This window comes from Salmo salar, chromosome ssa05 (assembly GCF_905237065.1).
Source record: "Salmo salar chromosome ssa05, Ssal_v3.1, whole genome shotgun sequence".
NCBI lineage: Eukaryota > Metazoa > Chordata > Actinopteri > Salmoniformes > Salmonidae > Salmo > Salmo salar.
This window is the reverse complement of record NC_059446.1, coordinates 32871253-32882557: the sequence shown is the minus strand read 5'-3', so window position 1 is coordinate 32882557 and position 11305 is coordinate 32871253. Positions and strand designations below refer to the sequence as shown.

Below are 11305 nucleotides of genomic sequence, written 5' to 3'. Positions count from 1 at the left end.
GATTTTCCTCTAGGATGTTGACTGTGCTTAGCTCCATTCCGTTTAATTTTTATTGTGAAAAACTCCCCAGTCCTTAACGATTAAAAGCATACCCATAACATTATGCAGCCACGACTATGCTTGAAAATATGGAGAGTGGTACTCAGTAATATGTTTAGGGCAAATACAATACAACACTTTGTATTCAGGACAAAAAGTGAATTGCTTTGCCACATTCTTTTGCAGTATTACTTTAGTGCCTATTTGTTAACAGGATGCATGTTTTGGAATATTTTTATTCTGTACAGGCTTCCTTCTTTTCACCCTGTCAATTAGGTTAGTATTGTGGAGTAACTACAATGTTCTTGATCCATCCTCAGTCTTCTCTTATCACAGCCATTCAAACTCAGTAACTGTTTTAAAGTCACAATTGGCCTCATGGTGAAATCCCTGAGTTTCGAAGGACACGTATCTTTGTAGGGACTGTCCAAAGTGAAATGAATAACTTCACCATGCTCCAACGGATATTCAATGTGTGCTTTTTTTATTTTTACCCATCTACCAATATGTGCATATCAAATCAAATTGTATTTGTCACATGCGCCGAATACAACAGGTGTAGACCTTACCGTGAAATGCTTACTTACAAGCCCTTAACCAAGAATGCAGTTCAATAAAATATTTACTTAAGTGAGAAAAAAATGGGATCAAACCAAAAACACTTGCATAACAATAACGAAGCTATATACAAAGGGTACCGGTACCGAGTCAATGTGCAGGGGTACTTCTTTGCGAGGCATTGGAAAACCTCCATGGTCTTTGTGGTTGAATCTGTGTTTGAAATGCACTTCTGGACTGAGGGACTTTACAGATAATTGTATGTGTGGGGTACAGATATGAAGTAGTCATACATTTTTAAAATGTTAAACACTATTATTGCACACGGAGTGAGTCCATACAATGTATTACTTGTTAAGCACATTTTACTCCTGAACTTATTTAGGCTTGCCATAACAAAGAGGTTGATTATTGACTCAAGACATTTCATATTTTCATTTGTAATTAATTTGTAAACATTTCTAAAAACATAATTCCACTTTGACATTATGGGGCATTGTGTCTAGGCCAGTGACACAAAATCTCAATTTAATCCATTTTAAATTCAGGTTGTACACAATAAAATGTGGGGAAAAATCAAGTGGGGTGTGAATACTTTCTGTAGGCACTGTATCAAACTTTTTATGAACTACTGAAAGATCCATTACTACCATGTTTTAATTACTGGTATTTAAATGGCAAACTGTCACACACGCAAAAAGAGGGACTGATCTCTTTCCTACTGAAGCAGTAGCTAGGGTGGGTGATACAAAGACCCAGTCTCTCACCAATGTTCCCTCTAAGCTGCGAGTGTGCAAGGGTACGCAGCTCCCCCCAGACTGCCAAGCAGAATAAATATAAATTCCCACAGAGAACCTCACTCAACTTTCTGTGATGTTTCCCCTCTTACTTAACACTATCAACATTTCCCTTCACTGTGGGAGTTGTGATTGAATCAACGCATTATTAGCCACTTTCAATGCAATGTAACAAAACAAACTATGCAAGAGATTTTGTAGGCAGAACGCATCGGCGTAAGATTCTATTGAGATGCAAGTCTACACAGACAAGTGCAGCATAACCAATTAGAGCTGCAGTAGGCCTATTTGCAAATAGACCATTGCCATATATGGATCTGTGCCATTCACTTTGAACTGGACTGTGTTTACAGCATGAGCGGTTTCCTGAATAGATGCGCTTGTTTTGATATCATAGCAAGAGCTGCATGTAGCCATCTGTGCATGTTTGTTCATATATTTAGCTAGTTAGTGAGTTATTAATCCAGTTATAGATCATTTGTAGTCAACAATGGGGGAGTGATTGCTTCCTACAAGAGCACAAAACGTGTATATTTCTAGACATCTTTGAAAAGCGGGTTGAATAAAGAGCAGTTGTCTGATTCTCTGTAATAATGGTCTGGGAATAATGCATATAAAGTTTTTTTGTTTGTTGTTGCATCAAACACAACATTTTCAGTCACCTCCTTTTCTGAAGGACAAGTGGATAAACAGGTTAATGTCAAGCCCTGCATGTTGTGTCATGGAATGTAGGCCTACATTGAATACCACACATTGGCTGCTACTGTAGGCTGAATGATAGAACAGCTATTTCCATGTCAAAATGTTATGAACACATTTTCTCTATTGTGTTTGATGGTTGGTCACTCTGGTAGGCCTACATTATGATCAAATAGCCACAGTAGTCTACTTGACCACTGTCTGAAACTGTAACTTAATGCGGGTACAGCCTGTGTTCACAGTAAACGTGCACTGGAAGTTGCACGTAATTTCCCCAATGTTCAATTTTGCAGTCAGCAGACCTGAAATTTGGTCAGTGCCAAAATAAATTTGAGGGAACATTGCCCGTCACCCTTCAATGTTGTGATGCAAAATGTATTGTTCATAGATTAAAAAACGTCTTCCCCGACATTATTCATCACTATAAAACTGAATTATTTAATATAAAATATAATCGAGACAACTACTATAAATAATGGAAAACTATGAGAATGAATGAAAACCAGGTATAATCTTTATAGCAGATTTTGAGAAAGCATTTGATATAGTGATGTACGTCTAGAATCTGTTAATAAGTGGCTGGATTTTTTTCCAACTTTGGAGAATCTCTCATAAAATGGGTAAAAGTCATGTACAACAATCCTTAATGTAAAACAATAAATAACGGTTACTTCGCTGAGAACTTTGAATTGTCAAGAGGCGTAAAACAAGATTGCCCTCTGACACCACACCTATTTATTATGGTCATTGAATTGTTACCTTCAAAATCTAATGATTAAGGGCCTAAAAATGTAAGGGATTAGAGATAAAAGTATCAATGTACTCTGATGCTTTCTCAAACTTCATCCTTTACGGGCCTCATTGAGGACCTGGATAATTTAATTAATGATAGAATATATTTGATTGAAGAAAGACCAGTCTTTGGAATATGGCACAGAGTACAAGGAGTGGAATGTTCGCTAAGAAGACTGGTACCCAGGTTCAATCTAAAACATTGCTGGAGTGAAATGTACGTAGCTACACACCACAGAGGCAAAATAAGATGCAACAGAGGCACATTTTATTAAAATCACAATAAAAAACATTCATAACCAAACAAGTCTCGTGTGGAAAACAACTCGAGAGAACATTTAGAAAAACACTCACCAGTTTCTGTACATTGCAATTGATAAAAGTTGAATTGAAAAATATTTACAGACATTTTCCTCCTCCCGCTGCGCCATTCCGCTCCACAGACTCTAACCCCCTCTCGCCTCCATTATCCTCGCTCTCTGCCCAACACTTGTGCCGTCTTCTCTCTCTCATCAGTTGAGCGTGAAACCAAATATTGTCAGAACATATACTGCTCTGCTGCCCCAAACTCGGTGCCAATGAAATTAAACTCCTCTTGACGAAGCCATCAGGGATTTCAGCCATTCAGCATTTCTCTGTCTTCCCATTGCGTTTTCCCTCTCTCCTCCTCTATTTGAGGTCGATGAAGCGAATGTCCATGATGAGCAGTGTGTGTCTGGGGAGGGGTCTGGGGGCGGGCGAGAGCACGGTCATCACCTGTGCCTGTGTGTCCACATTAGTCACCACAATGAACCCACACACCGGGCTCTCCAGCACACCCCTGCGCAACCCTCCAGCCCTCTCCTCCCCCTCATCGGCACAGCTTACGCTCAGCACGTGGTGTGTGAGGTCACGACCGGGCGTCACAGGAACTAGCTTCAGCTGGGTGTCATCCTGCGACATGCCAAGAGGCAGGCATGAGTCCGGGATGGAAGGCGCTCCGATCTTGTAGATGCGCACATCAGAAAAGCGCACGTCGAAAGCGTGAGGGAAGAACGAGACACTGCGAAAACCGTAGAAGTACTCCCGGATCTTCTCGTCCCGAGATACACGCCTGCAGTCTTTGGAGCGCTCCACGACCCCTCCGGATTTGGGTAGCAGCACGACTCGGACGAAGTGCGGTAGGTCCCGCTTCAACTCGTTGTAAAGCCTCTCCTGGTCCAGCACCAGAACCACATCCACCTGGAAGGCTGAGGCACAGTGGACCAGGGCCTGGTAGCCAGAACCCTTCACCCAGCCACAGGTGTTGATGATGCAGCCGCCCACACTGGCCTTCCTGTTTTCCTCACAGCGCAGGGAGAACACTTCGGCTAGACACGACGTCAACTAGGAGGGAGAGAGGGAGAGAAAGATGGAGAGAAAGTGAGGGGGAATGAGAGAAAGGTAGAAATGGGGAGGGGCGAGAGAGATTATACGCCAGTAAAAATGTCAACCACAAAGTTATGGATTAATAAACTCATCATAAAAAGAAACGTCTTCTCACTGTCACCTGCGTTTATTTTCAGAAAACTTAACGTGTAAATATTTGTATGAACATAACCAGATTCAACAACAGACATGAACTGAACAAGTTCCACAGACATGTGACTAACAGAAATTGAAAAATGTGTCCCTGAACAAAGGGGGGGGGGTCAAAATAAAAAGTAAGTCAGTATCTGGTGTGGCCACCAGCTGCATTAAGTACTGCAGTGCATCTCCTCCTCATGGACTGAACCAGATTTGCCAGTTCTTGCTGTGAGCTGTTACCCCACTCTTCCACCAAGACACCTGCAAGTTCCCAGACATTTCTGGTGGGGAATGGCCCTAGCCCTCACCCTCCGATCTAACAGGTCCCAGATGTGCTCAATGGGATTGAGATCTGGGCTCTTGGTTGGCCATCGCAGAACACTGACATTCCTTTCTTGCAGGAAATCACACACAGAACGAGCAGTATGGCTGGTGGCATTGTCATGCTGGAGGGTCATGTCAGGATCAGCCTTTATTTATTTTACTAGAAAAGTCCGTTAAGAATAAATTCCTATTTTCAATGACGGCCTAGGAACAGTGGGTTAACTGCCTTGTTCAGGGGTAGAATGACAGATTTTTACCTTGTCAGCTCGGGGATTCGATCTTGCAACCTTTTGGTTACAAGTCCAACACTCTAACCACTAGGCTACCTGCCACCTCGAAGGGTACCACATGAGGGGGGAGGATGTCTTCCCTGTAACGCACAGCATTGAGATTGCCTGCAATGACAACAAGCTCAGTCCGATGATGCTGGGCACACCGCCCCAGACCATGACGGACCCTCCACCTCCAAATCGATCTCGCTCCAGAGTACAGGTCTCGGTGTAACACTCATTCCTTCTATGATAAACTTGAATCCGACCATCACCCCTGGTGAGACAAAACCACAACCCGTCAGTGAAGAACACTTTTTGCCAGTCCTGTCTGGTCCAGCGACGGTGGGTTTGTGCCCATAGGCGACGATGTTGCCGGTGATGTCTGGTGAGGACCTGCCTTACAACAGGCCTACAAGCCCTCAGTCCAGCCTCTCTCAGCCTATTGCGGACAGTCTGAGCACTGATGGAGGGATTGTGTGTTCCTGGTGGAACTCGGGCAGTTGTTGTTGCCATCCTGTACCTGTTCTGCAGGTGTGATGTTCGGATGTACCGATCCTGTGCAGGTGTTGTTACACGTGGTCAGCCACCGCGAGGACAATCAGCTGTCCATCCTGTCTCCCTGTAGTGTTGTCTTATGCATCTCACAGTACGGACATTGCAATTTATTGCCCTGGCCACATCTGCAGTCCTAATGCCTCCTTGCAGCATGCCTAAGGCACATTCATGCAGATGAGCAGGGACCCTGGGCATCTTTCTTTTGTTTTTCAGAGTCAGTAGAAAGGCTCTTTAGTGTCCTAAGTTTTCATAACTATGACCTTAATTGCCTACCGTCTGTAAGCAGTTAGTGTCTTAACGACCGTTCCACAGGTGCATGTTCATTAATTGTTTATGGTTCATTGAACAAGCATGGGAAACAGTGTTTAAACCATTTACAATGAAGATCTGTGAAGTTATTTGGATTTTTACAAATTATCTTTGAAAGACAGGGTCCTGAAAAAGGTTTGTTTCTTTTTTTGCTGAGTTTATAACTTCTATGGTTAGGGTATCTGTCTCATCTTTCACCTTGTTGTAGAGTTTGATGTTGGTTCCTGGAGTGGTGGAACCAAAGTGGTAGACCAGCGGAGCCTGTACGGAGTACCCCTCCTCCACGTCAGCCGGACGCTCAATACACAGCGCTGACATTGTGCCCGGGACTGACACCTGACAGGAATGCATCACAGTCATCAACATTACTAATCTTAGACACTGCCAGTCAATGCAATCACTATATGTAATGATCCTTATTAGCATAATGGCAGTGATAGTAGAGGCAACGGTAGCAAAGAGGCGATATACTATATCTACACCACCATCCAGACACAAAAGATTAATCTGCCTATATACTATTCTCTGTGCATAGTAGTTGGTGCTGATGTAGTTGCTTTGTTGGTCTCACCCCACTCTGGCCCACATCCAGCTCCACCAGTGTGGGCCTCCTGCCCAGCCTGACAGCGTAGCTCAGCAACAGCCTGCACACCGTCGACTTCCCCACATCTGTAGGCCCCACCACCATTACCTGGGGCACAACGTTGAAGCAACTTTTACACAAGAGAGCTTACAGTGTCTCTGACCAAGGTCCACTTCTCACATACACTGACCTAAGTCCACTTCACTCGGACCAAAATAGACACACACACACACAGATGAACACTGACCCGTGGTCCCCTCTCGTTGTCTCTCTCCGCCTGTCGTCTCATCTGTTCCAGTGCAGTGTGTGCATTCAGGTAGAGCAGCATAGGTGTGTCCTTTGATATGTATGCCACCTGGGAGAGAGAGATTTACACATTTCTGTATATGTCACTCCTAGCAGTTACAGATAACAATAACAGATGCTTCAGCCAAACACATATCCCTCTCCATTACTCTCATCCATCTGTTACTCCTCTACAGCCTCTCACCTCTGTCTTCCCCGAGAGAGAAACACTACAGCCCTGCCAGGTGAACACAGCAATCTTGGAACCTGGTCCAAACGTGTACTTCTTGTTGCGGTTGAGCTCAGAGCCGAAGACCTCTGCCAATCCTGTGAGCAGCTCCAGATGCACCTTCTCCCCGGCCTCCACCTCGAACCGCAGCTCGGTCTCCTTCTCCAGGTCAAACCTCGTCCCCCCGCCGCCAGCCCCCACTCCCTCCTCACCAGTCTTCTCTGGGCCCTCAGTCACCATGGCTGTACGGAGACAAAGGTCAGATTTAGCCTGAACTACATTTAATACCTCACCGACATGTCTGTTTCATCTCTGCCATGTGATAAGCTCACCCTGGACAGGATTTATGTGACTGATTATTAGATGCTGCAATGTCAGATTTCAGTGGTGGTCTCTCATAAGTCATGACACAGGATATGAACATCCCTGGAATGACCTTTGATAGGACAAGCATAGGGCAGAGTGCTTTATTTACAAATACACTACATGACCAGTTGTATGTGGATACCTGCTTGTCAAACATCTCATTCCAAAATCATGGGCATTAATATGGAGTTAGTCCTGCCTTTGTTGCTATTACAGCCTCCACTCTTCTGGGAAGGCTCTCCATTAGATGTTGGAACATTGCTGTGGGGACTTGCTTCCATTCAGCCACAAAAGCATTAGTGAGGTCAGGCACTGAGGTTGGGCGATTAGGTCTGGCTCGCAGTCGGCGTTCCAATTCATCCCAAAGGTGTTTGATGGGGTTGAGGTCAGGACTCTGTGCAGGCCAGTCAAGTTCTTTCACAACAACCTCTACAAACCATTTCTGTATGGACGTCACTTTGTGCATGGGGGCATTGTCATGCTAAAATAAGAAAGGGCCTTTCCCAAACTGTTTCCACAAAGTTGGAAGCACAGAATCGTCTAGAATGTCATTGTATGCTGTAGCGTTAACATTTATCTTCACTGGAACTAAGGGGCATAGCCCAAACCATGAAAAACAGCCCCAGACCAGTATTCCTCCTTCAAACTTTACAGTTGGCACTAAGCATTCGGGCAGGTAGCGTTCACCTGGCACCAGCCAAACCCAGAATCCTCCGTTGACTGCCAGATGGTGAAGCGTGATTAATCACTCCGGAGAACACGTTTCCACTGCTCCAGAGTCCAATGGCAGCGAGCTTTAACCACCGCAGCCGAAGCTATGCATTGTGATCGTAGGCTTGTGTGCGGCTGCTCGGCCATGAAAAACCCATTTCATGACGCTCCCGATGAACAATTATTGTGCTGACGTTGCTTCCAAAGGCAGTTTGGAACTTGGTAGTGAGTGTTACAACTGAGGATTTGTACGTGCTACACGCGCCTGCACTGGGCGGTCCGTTCTGTGAGCTTGTGTGGCCTACTACTTCGCGGCTGAGCCGTTATTGCTCTTAAATGTTTCCACTTCAAATTAACAGCGCTTACAGTTCACCGGGGCAGCTCTCACAGGGCAGAAATTTGACTTACTGACTTGTTGGAAAGGTGGCATCCTATGATGTTATATAATGTAGAAGGCTCTGGTATAGGCCATGGCTGGAGGGCACTGCACAATCATTATTCAGCACTTACCATACATGTTGAGAAGCTACAAATGCGTTGATGAAGAGGGGTGTTTCCTTCTACCTTTTTATATTAACTTGAAAAGGCTAACGTTAGGTACAAACACCAATATCATGCGAAAAGTAAACAATACTCGCGTGCTCAGAGCTAGACAGATGCAGTTCAATTAGCTAGCTAATGTTAGCGTGTAGGCTACTATCTGACTGAATGCCTGGTTAGAATGGTACCGGCGATAACCTGCTGAATACTAATACCTATTTTGATATTCGTTTATGTGACCGCCTTACTACACGTGTTACTTACTTAGAAATGGGGTCGTTATAGTTCGTTCAAACTTTCCACCACGACAGACGATTGACACTAGTCGCACAAATATGACGTCATGTTTTTTTTAAAAGAACCAATAAGTTAACCAATATTTTGATTTAAAATGTAGCGCATTTATTTTTGACAGGCACAAAACTTTATGCACATATTCCACACTTTTCTAAACAAAGAATGACACACAGAAGAAGAGTATAGAAACAAATAAGTGTTATTCTCCATAGAAAAAAATATTAAAAACACATGAGACTTAACATAGGAAATTGACCAGTGAATACTCAGCAACAGCAGCAGATAGTGTTATCCAGTGTTTCCCAAACAGTTAAAGAGTAAACCCCCAGGGTAAACAAGCCAGCTCAATGCGAGTGTATCAAGCCACTTTCTGTCACAGTGTGGTCATTATTATGGACAGATATTATTTTTGAAGGTGATACTCAGGGAATACACTGATAGTATACTGAAAATATTTTGTGAACCACCACTGTACAGTAACCTAATAGAGGGAATGTGTTGCACTTCAGAGAGATACCACTAGATGTCACCGTGTATCCAGGCCAGAGACGCTTGAGGGTCATCAGAGGACAGACTGGGGAGCAACCCGTTGGTCAGTCCTCATCATTCTGCGTCCAGTTTCCAAAACCTAGAGGAACAGCTGGAAACCACAAGAATAAAAACTGTAGAAACTAAGATTATTGTTTACAAAAAATATTTGGGAAAGGTGGTCATACTCATAATAGTTGAGTTATGTAAAGCCATCTAACTATCAGTAGGCCATCATCGTAAATAAGAATTTGTTCTTAACTGACTTTCCTAGTTAAATAAAGGTTGAATAATATAAAAATCAGGGCAGTCCAAAATACAGACCTTCACTGGGTCTCTATTAATTTTTCAGTGCCTCCTCCAGGGCTGCAACCACAATGGCAGGCTCAGGGAACTTCAGTCTGGCAGGTGGGCCTAGCTTTCTACCCGTCCAGAGGCACACCTCTACAGGAAGGAAAGAAGAATGCTTAGTACAAAATAAAGGACAACTTCTAGTTGCCTCTGTGTCATGCCAAAGAAACAATATGCTCTGTATTCCCAGACACCTAATCTGTACTTTAAATGACTATTTTGTGTCCAGGAAACAGGCCCCATGAGAGTAGAATTGTTCATAACATGACCTGGAGGAACACACCTTTCCCTCCATCCACAAGTGTGACCTCCAGGCTTTTCTTGCGGGGTTTCTGGGGGTTCAGAACCACGACGAGGTCTGGGCGGGCAGCCAAGAGGGCATCTCGCACCCCCTCAGCACACCGTCTGTACACGTATCAGCTCTTACTGCAGAATGACAGTCGCAACTCACTATTACAAGTTTTTATTTTCAGAGGCAATTTGTCTAAGACTTCTAAGTGGTCTGTTCCTTTCCTGTATATTGAGATTTTCCAGATGGTACCGATAGAAGATAGGCAATTGTTTGGTGATGGGAATAAGGTTATGTGAATATGGAACTCTGACTCAATGAATTTACCTAAATTGATGTGTGTGTGGCCCTAAAAGTGGTAATATTCTTTAGGGGGTGGCTGTGGATATTCCAGTACTCACCAGTGTTCAATGACCACCCTCTGGCCCTCTGTAGCAGTCTCCGTTTCCCCCTCCTCTCTTTTCCCCCGCTTTCGCTCGATGACCAAAGTCTCCTCCTCAGTCTCTGCCTTGTTGTTTGCCTTGCGCTTCGATCCTCGACCTGTCCAGAACAAATATAAGGTTAGTACTTTCGTAAAAGAATCACGGCACATCTATCATTAGGCTACTTCCTTACTACTGGTTTTGAGGGGAAATACTCAAATGGAAAAGCTGTCGCCCGACCTGTTTTAAAACGAGCCGCCATTGTTGATATTGATTCAGCTTGCGTAACATCAAACTTCGGCGCGCATGTTGCGCTTCTTTTGTAATGGACTATTCCAAAATTCAATCGAAGGGGTTTAACATTTTGGCCTATATTTCCCATTCATTGAAACGGGCGATCAACTTCAGATTTTCAGCCAATAAATGACTATTTACAGTGCATTCAGAAAGTATTCAGACCCCTTGACTTTTCAAAATTGTGCTACGTTACAGCCTTATTCTAAAATTGATTCAATATTTTTTTCCCCCTTATCAATCTATACATAATACCCCATAATGACAAAGCAGAAATATCTTATTTACATGAGTATTCAGACCCTTTGCTATGAGACTCGAAATTGAGCTCAGGTGCATCCTGTTTCCATTGATCATCCTTGAGCTGTTTCTACATCTTGACTGGAGTCCACCTGTGGTAAATTCATTTGATTGGACATGATTTGGAAAGGCACACACCTGTCTAGATAAGGTCCCACAGTTGACAGTGCATGTCAGATAAAAAACAAAACAAGCCATGAGGTAGAAGGATTGTGTCGAG

The 11305-nt window shown here is 43.8% G+C and overlaps 1 protein-coding gene across 2 annotated transcripts; it reads right to left on the bottom strand.

Moving 5' to 3' along the window:
- Positions 1-3131: 3131 nt before the first annotated feature.
- LOC106604661 (polyribonucleotide 5'-hydroxyl-kinase Clp1) lies at positions 3132-8963 on the bottom strand. Of its 2 annotated transcripts, none has more exons than XM_014199537.2 (6): positions 8869-8963; positions 6964-7229; positions 6721-6828; positions 6462-6581; positions 6089-6226; positions 3132-4250 (listed from the first exon to the last, which is right to left on the bottom strand). In XM_014199537.2, the coding sequence occupies exons 2-6, from the start codon at positions 7225-7227 to the stop codon at positions 3555-3557; spliced, it is 1326 nt and encodes a 441-aa protein (XP_014055012.1). In that variant the 5' UTR covers positions 7228-7229; positions 8869-8963; the 3' UTR covers positions 3132-3554. The 2 variants fall into 2 exon arrangements, with proteins under 2 accessions (XP_014055012.1, XP_014055011.1); XM_014199536.2 differs by having other exon boundaries at positions 8575-8919.
- Between the last annotated feature and the right edge of the window lie 2342 nt (positions 8964-11305).

Excerpts from the sequence above, each read along its gene's own strand:
- LOC106604661 (XM_014199536.2), bottom strand. Across the intron at positions 6,582-6,720 it reads ACAACGAGAGGGGACCACGG|GTAATGGTGGTGGGGCCTAC; the intron begins GTCAGTGTTCAT and ends GTTGTGCCCCAG. Across the intron at positions 4,251-6,088 it reads ACATCAAACTCTACAACAAG|TTGACGTCGTGTCTAGCCGA; the intron begins GTGAAAGATGAG and ends TCTCCCTCCTAG.